Source organism: Macrobrachium nipponense, chromosome 9 (assembly GCF_015104395.2).
Source record: "Macrobrachium nipponense isolate FS-2020 chromosome 9, ASM1510439v2, whole genome shotgun sequence".
In the NCBI taxonomy this organism is placed as follows: Eukaryota; Metazoa; Arthropoda; class Malacostraca; order Decapoda; family Palaemonidae; genus Macrobrachium; species Macrobrachium nipponense.
This window is the reverse complement of record NC_061110.1, coordinates 66,302,696-66,320,434: the sequence shown is the minus strand read 5'-3', so window position 1 is coordinate 66,320,434 and position 17,739 is coordinate 66,302,696. Positions and strand designations below refer to the sequence as shown.

Here is a 17,739-nt window from a genome sequence, read left to right as displayed (position 1 = left end):
TCCCAGTAGAGTTGAGTGGCCATGGTTGAATCCTTGCTGTTTGCTGTTCGACGTCTATATGCCCTGAGGTCAGCTGAACACCTGAGAGAGGAACTGGCAGAGCTGGAATATTTTTTTTGTCGCGTGTGGTTTTTTGTTGTTAAAAGGTAGAAAATGACGAGGGCTTTTAATCATTGGCAAAAATGAATCACTAACCAATTATTTTTGCGTTGTATAACTTAGGCTGTCTTCAAATACCTTAGGACATGAGTGGGAATATTTGATGTGGCATCGCCGGTCACCTTTCTATCTTGGAGTGCCCTACCCTTTTCGCCATCAAGGAACCGACAGGGGGATTTATTTTCTTTCTCCCAAGTTTTGCCCCCTTTTTTTTGGGGGGGGGGAGGTGGGGGAAGAGTCGGGGCCGGTGTGATTATGCACTTAGTCACTTATCTGAAGGTCACTCCCATTCTTCCTCTCATTATTGTAAAGTACAGTTGAATTGTTTGAGTTACAAATTGACGTAGAAAGGCAAGGCAGTATCTACCTAAGAATTGAAATAAGGAAGACTGCTCCTATTTTTAGTGCTAGATCTCTGGTGCGTGTCGTCACGTTTCCGCCCACGACTGACTCCAACTGGAATGGGGTGTCCGTGACTTTGCAATGATGTAGCGTTTATCATTTTGTATACATTGCATTGTTGGGTTACTCACGAGCTTTCAAGATGTACAGCGGGTATAGCATTTTCTTCTTCTTGTGGTTAATTCATTGGTGTAGTTGTTGTTTGAGATGGAGCTGCCCTTGAGCCGCCAGCACGGCTCTTGCTCACAGAGCAGCTCGTAGGAAAACTGGTGTCATCAGACAATTTGGTTGGTTATTTGTCTGTTTCAATTTATTAATAATATCGTCCAGTTCCGCTGGTACCTCATTCAATTAGTTTAGGTATGCGAGTTTTTTTTTTTCTCTCTCCGTACCATAACCCAACTCTTCCAGAGTGGCGTTGAAAATACGTGAAGATGCAGTGTTGCTGAGTCACAAGTCTTGGAAATAGTTTAGGAAAGAGGGCAGTGACCCACAGGATGCACAGCTCTGGGTGGGTACGCGTGGAAATCTAAATAGATTCTGTTGCCTTTTCAAGGTGGATCATGATTCCCTTTTGCTCATTCAGTTCAGTTCCTGCTAAAGTTAGTCATGGCCTACTTGAGGCGCTCCTGACTGCTTGAAGATTGTCATTTGAACTTGAGATTTATTTAAAGGGTCACTTTGCCTGTTGGCAATTTTTTCAAACTTAGGAAGGCTTTTGAGAGTTTTGTCCGTGACTTGTTTTTGGTTGATTTTTTATATTAAATAAGAATTATCCTTTGTCTGTATAATATCACTGATTTTATTGCTAACGCCTTAATCAGTACACACGGGTTATCAGCGAATCTGTTTTTTATGTGTCCATTAACATTATTTTATGGTTAATTTCCAAGAAACTCCGCAAATCGCAAGTGTTTCATTTCATTCTCCATAATTACGTAGCAGTGATTAAGTTGTGTATCTGCAACCCACAACATTCTACCAACAATTAGGAACAGAATTCACGGCTCAGGTTTGCAGAGGCAGCAGTTGGGTTTTATGGAGCAGCTCATTCATCCCTCATTGTCCTGCTCGAGATCAGTGGGATTTAAACTGGACCTCTACCACCAAGCTACGGAAAGAGAGAGAGAGAGAGAGAGAGAGAGAGAGAGAGAGAGAGAGAGAGAGAGAGAGAGAGAGCTCTGTGTCAGCAGATTGTGCGTTTTTTTTTTTTTTTTTTTTTTTTCTTTTTTTTTTTTTGTTTTTTTTTTTTTTTTTTTTTTTTTTTTTTTTTTTTTTTTTTCCCTTCGGGAATGTTGTTGTCACCTAACTATAGGGGAAGTGTGGCAGTCTTGAGCAAGTGGAGTGATGTATGCAGGTGACTCTCTCTCTCTCTCTCTCTCTCTCGTCTCTCTCTCTCTCTCTCTCTCTCTCTCACGACACACATTATATATATATATATATATATATATATATATATATGTGTGTGTGTGTGTGTGTGTGTGTGTATACACTTAGGTTTGAGTTTGTTATAGGTGCGTACGTAAGATCTTAATAACGAAATATTTCTCGACATGCTGTTTCTCTGTACTCATTCCCGATCTCTATCTCCTGAAAAAGCTTTTTATGTTCTTCCTGGGGTGTCCTGGTGTTTAGGTAAATCAGCAGTGGCAGCTCATCCCGAGTACTTACAGGTGATGTTGAACTGTGCATATCGTAAGCATTGTCGTTCCTTTTGCTGTGAAATGAAATAGTTTTGATATGACTATTTTCTTGAGTAGTAATGCGCTTTTGGTAACCGCATTATATTGTACAGTACTCTGAAAGTGGTGAGCATATTCATGTTTTACTATATAGTTTCCAGTACCACCCAGGTGACGGTCAGATGTTGGAAGGAAAGGGAGACCGCTTGTGGAGATGAATTAGGTGTCTTGCCAGTTAACTGACATACTAGATCAAGCCACCAGGCAAAGACGTTTGCTGGTCATAGTAGTGAGACTTGGAGACAGTAAAGTCAAAATAGCAGAACAAGTAGTAGTAAGAGGAGTGGTAGAAGATCGTGATTAACAACGGATGCCACGAATGATAATCTTGATTTCATTGTGTCCCGAATTCATTTTCGACGTTATATATTCGATCAGGAGTTATTCAAATATATTAAAGGCGATGACGCAAGAGAGCGGTACAACAGAGGTCGTAGAGCTAACCAGGTTCTGGTTCTCGCCGTTGTTGCCGGTTGAAGACAGATTTGTGGGAGTCGTGCAGGTCAGCGCGCGATAGATGCTGCGAGATTTGGTATGATGTTTGCTGCTCCTGGATGTATGATGCTGTCAGTAAGGTCCCCAGATACGGCCTCTCTTGTGGATTTTTGTTCCATTACGAATCCAGTAACACTTTTCCATGTACTGGAAGCGGCATCGTAGGTGAAGCGTTGCTTCGAGGTATAGCCCACAGCTGTAAAGCTTGGTGGACGCAATATCAGACGGGGAAATGCCTCCCTCTACGAAGGCACCGTTACTCATCACATTCTTGCCTCTAATAAGATGCACCTACAGGTTCATCAGAAATATTGAACATAATGTGGCTTGCATTTTAAAATTAAAATGTATTATGCTTAGGAGTATTACTGTTACAATAATAATATTTGATCTTGACTATTAGCCTCAGTTTTGAATGGAAAATATATAGTACTTTTTCTTTCTGGCTAAGCTGCAATGATGTTTTTTATGACAAATGTTTGTTATTATTGTTGTTGTTGTTGTTGTTGTTGTTGTTGTTTATAATGACCAACGTACGAAGCCCAAGTTGAGGACGGCCAGAGAAAGTTGTGATCATGGTCCGTGGTTGTGATGGCTTGTGGGGAGAAGAGAAGAGTTACGTATGATGACGACGACCTTGTTGTGAGTCTCATACTTTCTTGAGAAAACTGGAACATGTCCAACATCGCCTAATTTGTTGGGTTCCTTTCGCAATGAGTGTGATCGAAACACCTCATTCCCCTTTTCGTATGTTTTGAAAGGACCCTCTGCAAGTACGGTAAAAATGAGAGAGAGTCATTTAAAAGCCGTGAAGGTTCTTGTGTAATATGGCGAGGGAAAGTGTTTCGACACCGTGTAAGTAGGAAGCATGACACCTCGATATCATATGGTTTCGAGATTGTGGGTTGGTTTGGAAGCTCGCCGTTCCTCAGACACTGAAGAGTCTTGTAAAAGGTGACGTTTCGGATTTTTGGAATATAAACACCGGGTGACGCAAAGGAGGCCGTCAGACAGACGCCCCAGAGAGTAGCCATCTTTTCCCCTGGAAATGACACTGCTGAAAAGAAACTAAAGCCTTCAAGGACCTAGTGGGGCAAAATTCAATGTAGTATATATGTCATGCCTGTATCTGATGAACAAGATTGACTTGATTCGAAGTGCTCTTTATTTGTATCGTCCTCCCAGAGGGCTATGAAACTTGTCAGTGCCATCCTAATCATTTTGCGAATATATCGAAGAGCATATACAAATGACAAAATGAAAGGAGAGTAAGAGGTAGGCTATTTTGCTCAGCTTTACTCTTAAACGAATTACTGCTGTGCTTTCCCAAAGGCCGACTCTTTAGTTCTGTATTGCTTCCAGTGTTGAAGGATGTTCTTGATATGACCGAAATGATAAATGTCCGAGTTCTGAAGTCTACAATTTTAACCGATAGAACTATAAACTTGAGATATTCCTTCGCTTCTGATAACTAGAAGTATTGATTATGGTTAGTACGTATATTAATATATCATAGTGATGTGAGAACAGAACGGTGATCAAATTTCAAGTACCTAGAAAGTGACTAAATGAGGCCGAATTGCATCAATGAAGGAGAGAGAGAGAGAGAGAAGAGAGGAGACAAAGACGAGAGAGAGAGACGAGAAGAAGCAGAGGATAGGAGAGAGCTTTTTTTCCGGACCGAAGAGAGAGAGAGAGAGATACCAGGATGTGGATGTGGCGCTCGACTTTCTTCAAGTGAGCAAGCGAAGTGAGGGAAGAAGGAAGCCGAAGCCTCAGACCAGAGGAGGAATGGCATGGCATCCCAACTTAAAAATGAGCTCTCATATCGCCAAGTGACGAGTAGACGAGTAGAAATTGGAGGACTATTGCAAAGGCAGCCACTTGGCTCTCAACGAAATAGGCAAACTGAAAGGAAAGGCATCAAGCGCAGTGGAGTCATAATACCTTCTCCTCTCTCATGGGCAGAAACAGGAAATACCAACTACAAATCTACATCACTCATGGCGGTGTTTATATAACGCTTGTCTACAGTATAAAGAAGCATAGAGCTGTGGCTGCCAGAGTCTGAAATGAGGTTATGAGTGGGCGAAGGAGGTTGTGGTGCTACGGCCTCTAGTAGGTATAGTAGAAGAATTTAGATGCCATTGCAGGGAATATTTGGTGGCGGGCCGGGATGAGTACAGGTAGGCAGAGGTGAAGGAGTTGACCAAAGAGAGAGAGAGAGAGACGCTGGCAAGGACAGGAGGAGAGGAGAGAGAAGAGAGGGAGAGAAGAGAGAGAGAGAGAGAGAGAGAGAGAGAGAGAGAGAGAGAGAGAGAGCTGACGATGTGAGTAGAATATCTGTTCCAGAAAGAAACCTGGCATACTGGGAAATAGTTTTGAAAAGCATGTCCATTGCCGTATGCTCCGCACAGCTTACCTCATCCCGAGTGTAATGGTGTACGTACCCTTTCCTGATGTCAGTCCTAGATGTGCACGTGGTGATGTGACTCATTAGAATCTCTCTCTCTCTCTCTCTCTCTCTCTCTCTCTCTCTCTCTCTCTCTCTCTGAGTGTGTGTGTGTGTGTGTGTGTGTGTGTGGGTGGTTGGTTATGGGTGTATTCTTTGAAACCTGTATTCTAGACAACTGTTGGTGAGATTTTTTATGGATGTTTTAGTATTGGAAATATTAAGAGGCTTGCATGCTGTTGAATTTGCCAGGCGTGGATGACCATTAAATTGGTATCAACGATTTATCGAAGAAACATAATAAGGAAGGGTCGTTACCTGATGGGGTTGTCGATAAAGGCGATAATGGTGTGTTGGCAACATACCCGTTTGATCCCTATCGATTCTGGTGGTGGGAAAGAGTAATTGATGTTATAAATTTTATTTAGGTTGTTATGTGGTTTTGTTATATATATATATATATATATATATATATATATATATATATATATATATATATGTGTGTGTGTGTGTGTGTGTGTGTGTGTGTGTATACACACACATTGCAAAAGAGAGAAAAGCTTTCACTTGTTATATTTGCAGGTTTGCCATAAGGCTGAGGAAACTTTAGAAACTAAGTACCTGCTACTGCATAATAATTACACGAAAGTGCTCGTTGCTTTTTCAATTTTCCCCTCCTTGTGTCGATCTCGTGAATTTGCAAATGTGTGTGAGTACTCCCAACAGTACAAGCCTTGGCTTCTCTCGAGGAAAGAAGTTAGGAAACAGTTATGCCCATTGCAGGATTCGAATTATTGATACGTATAATTGCAGTCTGTTGATTATTTGCACGCTATATGCTCATTTGGTTTTCTGTGTATTGCAACATTTAAAATTGTCGCAAGGTTTAATTCAGTTATAAATTATAGATGCACTTTAGAACCGATTATGGTGAGTTTCTGAGAGACCGTAATTCTGTCTATTAAAGGAATGCACATGTGTTCTAGTTAATGGAATATAGGTAGCTTCTGCTTCGGGAGCATCGAGGTTATGAGTCTCATTAAATGTTCTGGCCATTTTTGCTGTTTTAATTGCTCTTGGTAATGGCTTAGGAAGCAGGCCTACAGCTGCACTTAGTTGTATACACGTCCATCTTGATACAAGTATCTGCAGGACTGGCTGTGATAGTGTTCTCGTGTCATTTATGAGTCGTTTTCATTCCTCAACCTAAATCATCACTTGGCTCGACGAGTATCGGGTGTGATCCCCATCACTAGGGATGGAGATGAAGACTGCTTGGATTCAGGTCGACGGACTTGAGGCTTTGAGCCCATCTCAAGTGGATTCATTTGTGCTACGTCAGGTCTGATGGTCAACACACTTATGGAACCAGGTAGAAGTGATGTCTTCACACTCTAGATAGTATAGAAATCTTTTGTCTAGATGCATGTATGAAAACACACACACGTGTACATCGATCTGAAGTTAACGTATTGTCATTACATAATAAAGGTATAATTTATCACAGGTAACAGATTTTGTATTGATCACATTTTTATATTCAAAAATAAAATGGAAATGAAAATGCAGATAAGTAGAAAAAGTAGCAAGCTTAGTTATGCAGCACAAGCCGAATTCTGAGTACCTACGACTTTCTTCATGAATGCACACTTACGGCTTAATGGAAGGGTGTTGGCAGCTGTGCGAAGCTACGTACGCTCGGTAACTAGAGAAACAACCAGTCATTTAGAGGGAGGATTCAATGGAGTGCGCTGACATAAACGTATATTATCCAGTTGCACCGTTTTGTAGAGAAGCCTTCTGTTGGAATCATATACTGTGGTATATATATAGAATTATCTATATATATATAAATATATAATTCTATATATAAATATATATTTATATATATATATACTATTATAATATATATATATATAATAATATATATATATATACAATATATATATTATATATATATATCTATAATATATATACTCTATATATATATATATTAATATATTATTTATATATAATATAAATATATATATATATATAATAATATTAGATATTAATATAATATATATAGATATAATATATATATATATTAATATATATATATATTATATATATATATGATATAGATAGAATATATATATATACCCCGAGGCCTGAAAAAAATAAGGGTGTTGGCACAATCATTATCTCTGATTGGCTGATGTGTCTGTGGCCTTTAGAGGTTGTGCTTCACTCTCATCCATATGCCGGAAAGAAAGTCAAAGGGCTTGTGTCGTTATTTGAATCTGTTTCCTTTCGCAGCTCTGATTTCTGTATGCAACCTCAGATTTACGTATACCAGGATTGTGGAAGGAAAAACTAGAGGACAAAATCTGTTTTAAGATTGTTCGCATTTCGTTGCATAGGTGACACGCTTCCTAATACCCATTGTTTTAAATTTTTGAAAATCTTAAATATACTGAACTGTGTAAACGGATTACAACACGCATATATATATATATATATATATATATATATATATATATATATATATATGTATGATATGTATATATATATATATATATATATATATATATATATATTATATATATGTATATATATATATATATATATATATATATATATATATATATATATATATATATATATGTGTGTGTGTGTGTGTGTGAGTGTATTATAATTTGCATGTTTCTATATTAGCAATACAAACAAATCAGGCGTTATCGTGTTACGGAGTAACGATTTTAGGAAGGATAGGCTCGTTTTGAGTAACGATTTTAGGAAGGATAGGCTCGTTTTATGATGCATGAATACCAAAATTTCTCTCCATATAACGGGATGGGAATGATGTGAAGTGTGTGACGTCCTTTCTTGATTATATGTACAAAATGTTTAATCATAGGACAGTGTTAAAGACTTTGGCTGTTTTGTCAGCCTTTGGTGGGGCGTGGCGTGTTCTAGCGCATCCCCAAGTATCGATTGGTGGTGTTTGACCTCATTTGATTCTCGACACTGTGTACCATGCGCTTAAGAACTGTTGTAGTATTCACTGCAGGTCAAGAGATGGGCTCTTTTATCCCTGTTTCTCTATAGCTTTAACACCTCTTTCCAAATCTTGTGAATTGAAGTCTTTTCATTTCCGCCATGACTGATTTAAGATGTGTTGAAGAATCATTACTGAAGATTCGAATATGACGCGTCTCTCATTTGAGTTTTGAACGAGTAAAGCACGTCCTTACTTACGATTACAACGAAGATTTCATTTTAAATGTGAAAGGAAGCTTCATTCATTGAAGTGGCGCAAAGCACGGGCGCAGAGACTTTGGTCCAGCTGACAACGTCGAGACAGAATATCCATCCGGTTATGTACCTTCGCTTGTTCCTGCTTTGCAGAGACGAGTTGGCATCTAGCCAGATAGCTTTCCTCGTTTTTCAGTATTTGATCTCGAGATATCCGTGAAGAAAGAAGCGTATTATTTATAATATATATATATATATAATATATATATATATATATATATATATATATATATATATATATATATATATAAAGTTGTGTCATCTTGAATAAAGCCGATTATGTTTCTCTACAGTTTCTGTAATACATTACATTCGTAGATGCTTATTATCTGCATGCCTTCTATGATTGTTGTATAATTTTATCTAATACGCTTTTCTTTTCTTTCCAGATTTTGTTAAATATGGCGACTTTAATGGAGTCTGTCATGGACAGCTACAATGACCTATTTATTAAATCGAGAGGTAAGTGCTCATCAGGCATTCATTATGTCGCGGGAACTGTCTGTGTGCAATTAGGCATGAATGTGTATTGGACAAAGTACAAAATTCTCTCTCTCTCTCTCTCTCTCTCTCGAGTAATAGGCTCTCTCTCTCCTCTCTTCTTCTCTACTCTCTCTCTCTCTCTCTCTCTCTCTCTCTACGTATTAAATGTATACTAGTTTTCCTTTCTGGGTGATGAGTAGAAGCTTTGATAGAGAACAGAGCGTATGTGCTGCGTGTCTTCTCTGCTGTGTATTTGTCATATCCTAATAGTTGTCTGCATTAATGAATGCTATTTGGATTCTGGTATCTGTGCTCAGTATGGTTCCCCGTTATCGAGGGCGAATTCTTGCTTCTAAAGTCCAGAAAAGTGGTGGTTCCCATCGATATCTTTATTGAATCTGAATACTGGCAACCATTATGTATGAGTATTTGGGCACGAAATTTGGTACTTCAGTTGGCACTAGAAAACCAGTCTTTTGTAAATCTGCCTTTAGAAAGATCTTATATATTTGACCATGGTGAGGAAAAACGCCTTTTTATTTATTTGCTTTAAAAGTCAAATCTTAACTGCTGAAATATGTAAATAAGGAAATGAGTTAAGAGATTTATTGTATAAGCTAAATAAATCCTTCAAATTGAGATAAACGGTGATAAGCGAGTTAGTTATTTAGTTTTATCACCTTGGAACTACCTCACCCAAAAATGAGTTCGATTTCTGCAAAATATTTTGCTGAGTCCCCCGTTAAATATAACTTTATTTTCATCTTAAGGAATTATAACAAATAATAAATTTATTATTAATATTATATTTATAAATTATAAATTAATATTAATAAATAATTTAATATTTTTTATTTATAATATATTAATTAATTATAATTAAAATTAAATAATAATTAATTAAATAAAAATAAATTTAAAAAATATTATTATTATTTTTATAATTTATTAAATATTATAACCCCCATTTTAAAAAAAAAAACATTAAAAAAAAAACATTTTTTTAAACCCCAATACATTTAAAAACCCAAAATAACCCATTTAAAAACAATTTTAAAAAAAAAATTTTAAAACCATTTAACCATTTTAACCCAAATTAAAACCATCATACATATTTTTATCACGTCACCATACCATTGTTGGACGAGTTGGTAAAAACGTCACTGAAGTCCTGATTTCTCCTCTGTGCGCTGGTTGGAATCCACGAGAGGACGAAATTATCATCAAGTAAAAAATTCCTCTTTGGTCACATAGGTATATGAAAATATATTAATTCCGAGGTAGAGCAAATTGGAGATTAAAGTACATTTGTAGCTAAATAAAATATGTATATGTATGTTTGTGTGTGTATGTATATATATATATATGATATATATATATATATATATATATATATATATATATATATATATATTATTGATACAGAGAGAGATGTCTCATTTTCATTTGCAGTACAGAAACCTGTTCAATGCTAATTCATTGTTGACTTTTTATATTTTGTATTACTGTTGAGCCTTTTGGCATTAAAATTGCATTTTGTGCTGCGTTGCCATGAGGAAGACTTAATTAAGTTCTTGTTGCTCCATAGTTGCCGATGGTATGCGCTTGACTTAAATGTCGTCTAGGGTGGTGGCATGAGTACAAGTCGTGTGACTTTTTGCTGGTGTTTTTCACCCACAGAATCGAAGACTTGCCAATTCTGTCCGCACACATTTTTCATTCCTCTCTTGTGGACGAGGGCTTTCATCGTTTTCATTTTAATGCCACTGCACTTCACTTTATCTATCTTTTTATCTATCTATGTATATGTATGTGTGTGTGTAAATACATGAATTGACTTTCAGAGTTCCTTGGCTAGCGGCTGCACTAGTCAACCCCGTCATTGAGAGTGGTTAAAGGAGTAGGAGAGAGGTAGCGTAGCGCTCGCAGACAGGCGTTCATCTTGCAGGTGTACTTAAATAGGGAAGCATGATGAGTTCTCATTAGGATCTGAGAGGCAGTGTGATGTGAGGGCGCATTCCACCGGCCCCTTGACACACACCGGATTCTTTGCGTTAAACGGTTGCAGTTCTTGTACAATATGGAGCTTCTTGTCTCAGTGTTTGATTATTGCAGACACGCGTTATCTATGCCAGTCTAGAGTCATTCCACATTTTTGACGTCCTTTGATTTCATACACGTAACTAAAGCTTCATAAATCCCTCTGCATTTTATTGTGACATAGACTAAGAAACTGTGAGATCAGTTATACTATCATTTTGAAGATGTTTATAAGAAAAGAAGTTGAAAGAAAACCCTTACTTCGATACGGAGTTTTTAAATAACTCATGATCGATTAAATTGTGTGGCGCTATGTAAGGTCAGTAAATTTAAGTATCATAATACTACGAATGCGCTCAACAGAGGTGAACCGAGAATCACGGTAAGCATAAGGCGCCTAAAGTAGATCTATAGAGAAGTGCTTTGGCATTACCCTGGTGCCAAATATCCTATCATCTTTAAGTTCTACTGTTGGGAGGGGGCGTGAGGCGACTGGTGGCACCGTAACCATCCCATCCTCTCCCATCACCCCCTCTCCCTTCCGCCTCCTCCTCCTCCTCCTCCTCCTCCTCCTCCTCCTCCTCCTCCTCCTCTCATCGCGGAGAACCCGGCCTCCTCCTCCCCTCGACCTGCCTGACGGCCTTCCACTCCGCCATGGAATAAACCACAAGAGACATTGCGAGGGTTTGAGATGCTCCAGATATCAGCATCTTTTCTACAGTTATGAAACGAATTTAAGATTGATGTTCTTCACAACGAATAGCCGCTGGTGATTCTGTTTCTTATCTGGGGTTCAATACCGGACATTGTTTGACCTCTAAAAGGTTCTCATTAGGTGGAAACTTCTGAGGTTGCATCTGGGGTTGTAACCGGGACCTTTGACGTTTCAAGACTAATAGTGGAGGACAAGTATAAGACCACAACATGCTAGTTTTTGTAAATGCGCGATATTCTGATGTGATCGTCAGAATAACAGAATTCAGTGGTGAAAGTCTTGACCGATCAGGGGGAGGCCAGTCGATGAGAATACCCTTCTCGTTCAGCGATTCAGATGGAGAAACCACAGACACGAAGAGTTTGCGAAATGAAGATCTGGACGAAGGCTACTAACAGGGTACATGCAGAACTAGATGCGTGGTCTGCCTACTCCGTGATACGAGAGGAAGACTGATTACACATCGTCACCAATCTCACCATATCTGCCAGTTTCCGAGTCGTCTTCTGTCTACAAGTCTGGTAGGCGACATTACAATCCTCTTGCCACGTAGTGTTGAGAAATGCTGCTGAGTGCAAGGGGCCTGATGTTTCACAATCGATTAAATTACTTGAACTTGTATGTGGAAATGTTTCGTATTTAGCTGCATTTATCTATTCGATTTTTCAACATACACTGTATATTGAGAGAGAGAGAGAGAGAGAGAGAGACGAGAGAGAGAGAGAGGAGAGAGAGAGAGACGAGAGAGAGAGAGAGGCGGGGGAGGGGGAGGGGGGGGGGATGGGGAGGGGAAACAGTGTCCATCTAGAGGGTGCGGAGGAAAACGCAGGCGAAAGGGAAAGAGAGGGATAATTTAAGGTTAAGGAAGATCGGAATCAGAGAGTAATTCAAAGTGGAGGAAACATTACATGGCACCTCGTATTTTAAGGATTTCTGATTTCTGCTGGGCTGGGTACATTTGGAAAGTGTATTTTTAAGCAGAAGTAGAAGGGATCCAGAGAGGAGACAAGGACAAGGTCTCCGATGACACGAAATGTGTTTAATTCAATCCTGTTCAGGAGGAAACAAAAGAAGAGTCAGCCCTTGGGGCAGTATCCCAAACAAGAATGTGAGGACAGTCAGAAGTCAAGTAACAGGAGAGGAGGAGAAAATGACATCGGAACAAATTATTATTATTTTTAAGCAATTGGAATTTTGTGATTATTCCCAAACAGTTTGCAACCTGAACCCCAAAAGTGTATGTGGAAATTTGATCATGAGTAGGATTTTCACCGTCAAATCAAGATTGGATGGGAGAGGAGCTAAGAAATGGTGGAAACTGTGATGTTGTCTTATTAGATTTTACCAAGTTTAGAGATCCTCATTCAGATAATTATGCTCTTGAGATCCGATTGTAGCTGAAGAGATGGCAGTTCGAAATTGGAGGAGAAGTCAGTAGAAATATGAAGAGTTGAATCATCAGTAAACTCTTGAATAGACAAAGAAGACTGGAAAAGGTTATGGACAAAAGAGCGTAAATTAGAGAATAAATCTTGAAAGAACACTGCTACTAGTAGAGAAGAGAAAAAATGGAGCCTCATTAACAGTAGCATCCTTTTGTTGAAGGTTACTTCAATCCAGCCTCGGGCATAACTCGCAGCAAACATGTGCCATCCATGTTTCTGATAGATGGACAGTGGTTAAACATCACTACAAAGAAAGTAAGGAAATCGAGAGCTGGAAAGCAGACAGATATAATGGATGATTGTTCAAGAAACCAAAGTCAGGTATGTGTTGCTCTAGCAGCTCGCAATCTGCTGTTTGCAGAAACACAGGTCTGTTTTATAATCTGTTAGTTAGGCCCTACCATGAAGAATATATTGAACTTGAGCCAATCTAGAAACCTTATAATTGACTGACTGTAGCAGTGGTGGAAGTCCATAAATATGGAACACCTCTCCTAGCTAGAATAGACAGGTTTCATATACAACTGTTGAGGCAAAGCTGCTCAGAAGTGAAAACATCTCAGTCGATGCTGTAACTGCCACTACTCTTGAAATGTAAAAAAAAAAATAAATAAATAAAAACTGGCCAGATAAAAGGGCAATGTATGCGGCACAATACAAAGTTCGAACACTCCATTTCCGATGCATTTGTTCTGGGGCCACTCTCCTGTGGTGGGCAGCGGTTACGCTGAGCAACAGCATCTGTATTCAGCTTTTGTGGCATCTCGCAATAGTGCTCAGTGGCAGTGGCAGCAGTCGGTGCTTATCGTGTCCATACGTCGTAGATAACCTCAAGAGTTGGGGGTGGGGGGTGAAGGAGCGAATACAACTGTTGTACATCAGGAGACAACATTTGCTGCTGCTTCCTTCATGACTCTCTCTCTCTCTCTCTCTCTCTCTCTCTCTCTCTCTCTCTCTCTCTCTTTTTTTAGTTAAGACACCTTCCGGTCTGGAGCTTCGTAAGTTCTTCATCTTGTAGACTTCCTTCATGACACTCTCTCTCTCTCTCTCTCTCTCATCTCTTCTCTTCCTTCTCTATCTCTCTCTCTCTCTCTCTCTCTCTCTCCTTTTAGTTAAGACACCTTTCCGGTCTGGAGCTTCGTAGGGTCTTCATCTTGTAGACGGCCGAAGTGTCGGTTTCCATTTTCGAAAAGGAACAAGGTAATAATAATGATTTCCCGAGTCGTCGAGAGGTTTTCTTTTGGTCATTTTTCGCAAGTTATATAACCGAAAAAGAATGTCTTCCAACACCTTTGGACCTCTCGCCTGTGGATTAAATATGTGTGGGTCTCATTTTGCTGTGCTCTGTTCGGTAGATTCGGTAGAGGTTTCTTCCGCGATGTTTGGCTGCTGAGCCAGCAGCGTCTTTTATTCCTTTTGCTGTAAAGCCGCTGAAGTATTCGTGGAAGTGTCGTGGATGTTGTTGGTCAGGAATTTGGGAGAGGCTGTAATGATGCTATAGGAAGTGGCCCGCGCATGGTTTTTTGCCACTTGATTAGTGTTCAACATGTATCTCTTTGTAATCATTTATTTCATCTGTACATATCTCCGTGTTTTTTCGTGTTTTATAGAAGGTGCCATGTTAGTGTTAAATATATATTTTTTTATGTTGTTTTTTTTTTGTCAGATGGCAGGAAACATTTTGATTAGACAAAACTAAACTAGAAATGAAGGTAGGTAGTTGAGAGCAGAGGTGCAAGAAAATGTTGAGCAGTTCGTTTTGCGACTCAAATACAACGACGATCTCAGGAAGGAGCTTTTGTGCTTCACTTGCGTCGTGCGTTTGCAAGATGTAGGGTAATAGAATGTATTTAATTTCATTCATCTTCCCCCGAAAATCATTGAAATGATTGCAACAGTTATTTAAAATGAGTAGACGTTAGTTAAGCACCGGAGAGACAAAGGTTTGAAATCGCTTCGAATGTTGCAATGATGTTGATTTTGAAATGAAAGGCAGCCACACCGAGTAGACGATGAAGGATTTCCTCTGGTGCCAAAAGCGCTGCAATTCACCTTTAATCATGAATAACATCGGCAAATCTGTTTCAATTCCGTCTCTGACACTTGGTCAGTGAGGTCAACGGGAAGTTTTTAGGATATTTGGTGAACTTCGTATTAAAATAAAATAAAAAGTCGGTTATAGATTTCCAACGGTGCTGCGGATGTCTCAGCCTTAACATTATTACTATGTCCAGTGCAAAGCCTTTGTCACTTTGCAACTATGTCACTTAAATTCTTGAAGGCTCAACGAACTTCACAGGAACCGACATCTGTGCCTTTCCTCCAGCACAGTTCACCTAATTTCCGCTTCTCCCCCTCTAGCAAGTTTTGAGTCATTCAACTCACTTTGACGTCTGACGACAGGTTTCTTTAATCAGTTTTATTACAAAATTTTGGCACGTCACGTTTTAGGAAATATAAAGGTCTTGTGTTGTATCTAGTAGGGGTTCTCATTCGCGGAGGTGAAGTGATTGCAGCACTCTTCGAGCACTCTTGTCAGTACCTCCCCTTCAAGATTTATGCTGAATATCCCCCCCCCCCCCCCCTCTCTCTCTCTCTCTCTCTCTCTCTCTCTCTCTCTCTCTCTCTCTCTCTCTCCTTTTAGTTAAGACACCTTCCCGGTCTGGAGCTTCGTAGGGTTTTCATCTTGTAGACTTCCTTCATGACTCTCTCTCTCTCTCTCTCTCTCTCTCTCTCTCTCTCTCTCTCTCTCTCTCTCTCTCTAGACTTCCTTTATGACTCTCTCTCTCTCTCTCTCTCTCTCTCTCTCTCTCTCTCTTCTCTCTCTAGACTCTCTACTTCCTTCATGACTCTCTCTCTCTCTCTCTCTCTCTCGGGCGAATACTGCCCCTACTTCTTCATATCCTCCTTTATTTATTTATGACTGTTTCCAGCAATCTAGCACTTTTTGGTTCATGTTTGTTTGAATCTTTAGTCGTTATGAATCGAATCGATATAGTCATTATGAATCGAGAGCATATGAAGCTGAAATATAGATACTTTGAGTAAATAGTACTTCAAGTTATGTATTGGATTTCATCAAATCAATTTTTTTTAATGTGAGAGCCTAAAGTTGTGGTGTGATGAATTGCAACACATTCTTGGTCTTAGTTCATGGTGTTAGGTAATATTACATCAGATAATCTACTGCACATGTAAAGCTCAAATGATTCGCTTCCTCCATGACCACCCTCGTAAATGTAAAACGCCGTGCTGGAGAAACAGGGTGATCCAAGAAGGAGCGACTTCAAATGTACTCATGTTGGGTGTGCATCTCATGAGATACTACTGGTTGAATTGAGAATCTTTAATGTTGTGAAAGTAATTACATAGAGATCTTTATGCAGGTGCAAACAAGGCCTGCACGGAGCAGTATATGTACATAATCGTCTGATTAGTAGAAGGGATCAAGTATTTCCTGTCGGCAAAGGAGGGTGTGTTAATGAGCCTCTTGCAGCTGTTTTGGCATCTGTTGTAATGACTGATTGATTGTGCAGGTTAAGTAGCTACAGTCTCTCTCTCTCTCTCTCTTTTGCAGTATCAAATTACTGTTGATTCAAATTAGTTTTGTGTGGATGCTTCAGAATACCGGTTTATTGATCAATGAGGCACTTTGAGTCACTCAGGTGTTTATGATTGGTGGTTTTTCCCATTCCTTATAACTATTCAGTGTCTTTTTTTTCTTTTTACTAACCAAAAATAATGAAAGATCAAGATATTACAGCGATCAAGATAGTGTATATATGTATATGTATATTCGATTAAATGCAGCATTAATATGTATCACATGAAAAGGTTATAATTTCATCAATACCAACAGCGAGAGAGTCTTAAGTATATGTGTGTATATATATATATATATATATATATATATAATATATATATATATATATATATATATATATATATATAATATATATATATATATATATTGAAGGTAAGAGGCCCATAAAACACTATTTTAATGTTGCAACCATATATTTCAAGCACCTCCTCGTATGCTCCTGATCACTAGTAAAGTATGTACATTAGATGTCTTACAGGAGTATTTATACAAAACATTTGTAGATGTGGCAGAGAGTCTGTTGGTGACCCAAGAAGGATTACTTCATCGATGTCATCTGATTTCCAGTGTCCTCCTGACTGGTTCATGTTGTTGGTTTGGTTTATAAAAGCAGATTCCAGCATCTTCCTTTTGTACGGACAGCTACTTTTGAAAACCAGCTCCGCCCCACTCCAGTTCATAGTGTAGCCATTGTCCCTAATACGTATATACGAAAATCCCCGAGTTCTCTGATGCATATCACACTGATCTTTTGTGTTCTGCTAATCTTTGCAAGTGGGATCTACCAGTTTCCCCAGTGTAAATCTCATTAAAATTGCTACATGGTATCTTGTAAACTCCGACTTGTATTTAGGTATACGTTAATAAGCGAACCCACGATGGATTTGGGATAATGGAAAATGAAA

The 17,739-nt window shown here is 38.9% G+C and overlaps 1 protein-coding gene across 2 annotated transcripts in view; it reads left to right on the top strand.

The window, feature by feature from the left end:
• LOC135218434 (very long chain fatty acid elongase AAEL008004-like) overlaps positions 1-17,739 on the top strand; it is a 91,048-nt gene that overhangs the window by 21,364 nt on the left and 51,945 nt on the right. For both annotated transcript variants that reach the window (XM_064254745.1, XM_064254744.1), the window contains exon 2: positions 8,937-9,009. In XM_064254745.1, coding sequence (XP_064110815.1) covers positions 8,949-9,009 — 61 coding nt within the window. In that variant the 5' untranslated portion in view covers positions 8,937-8,948. The remainder of the gene's footprint in view (positions 1-8,936; positions 9,010-17,739) is intronic.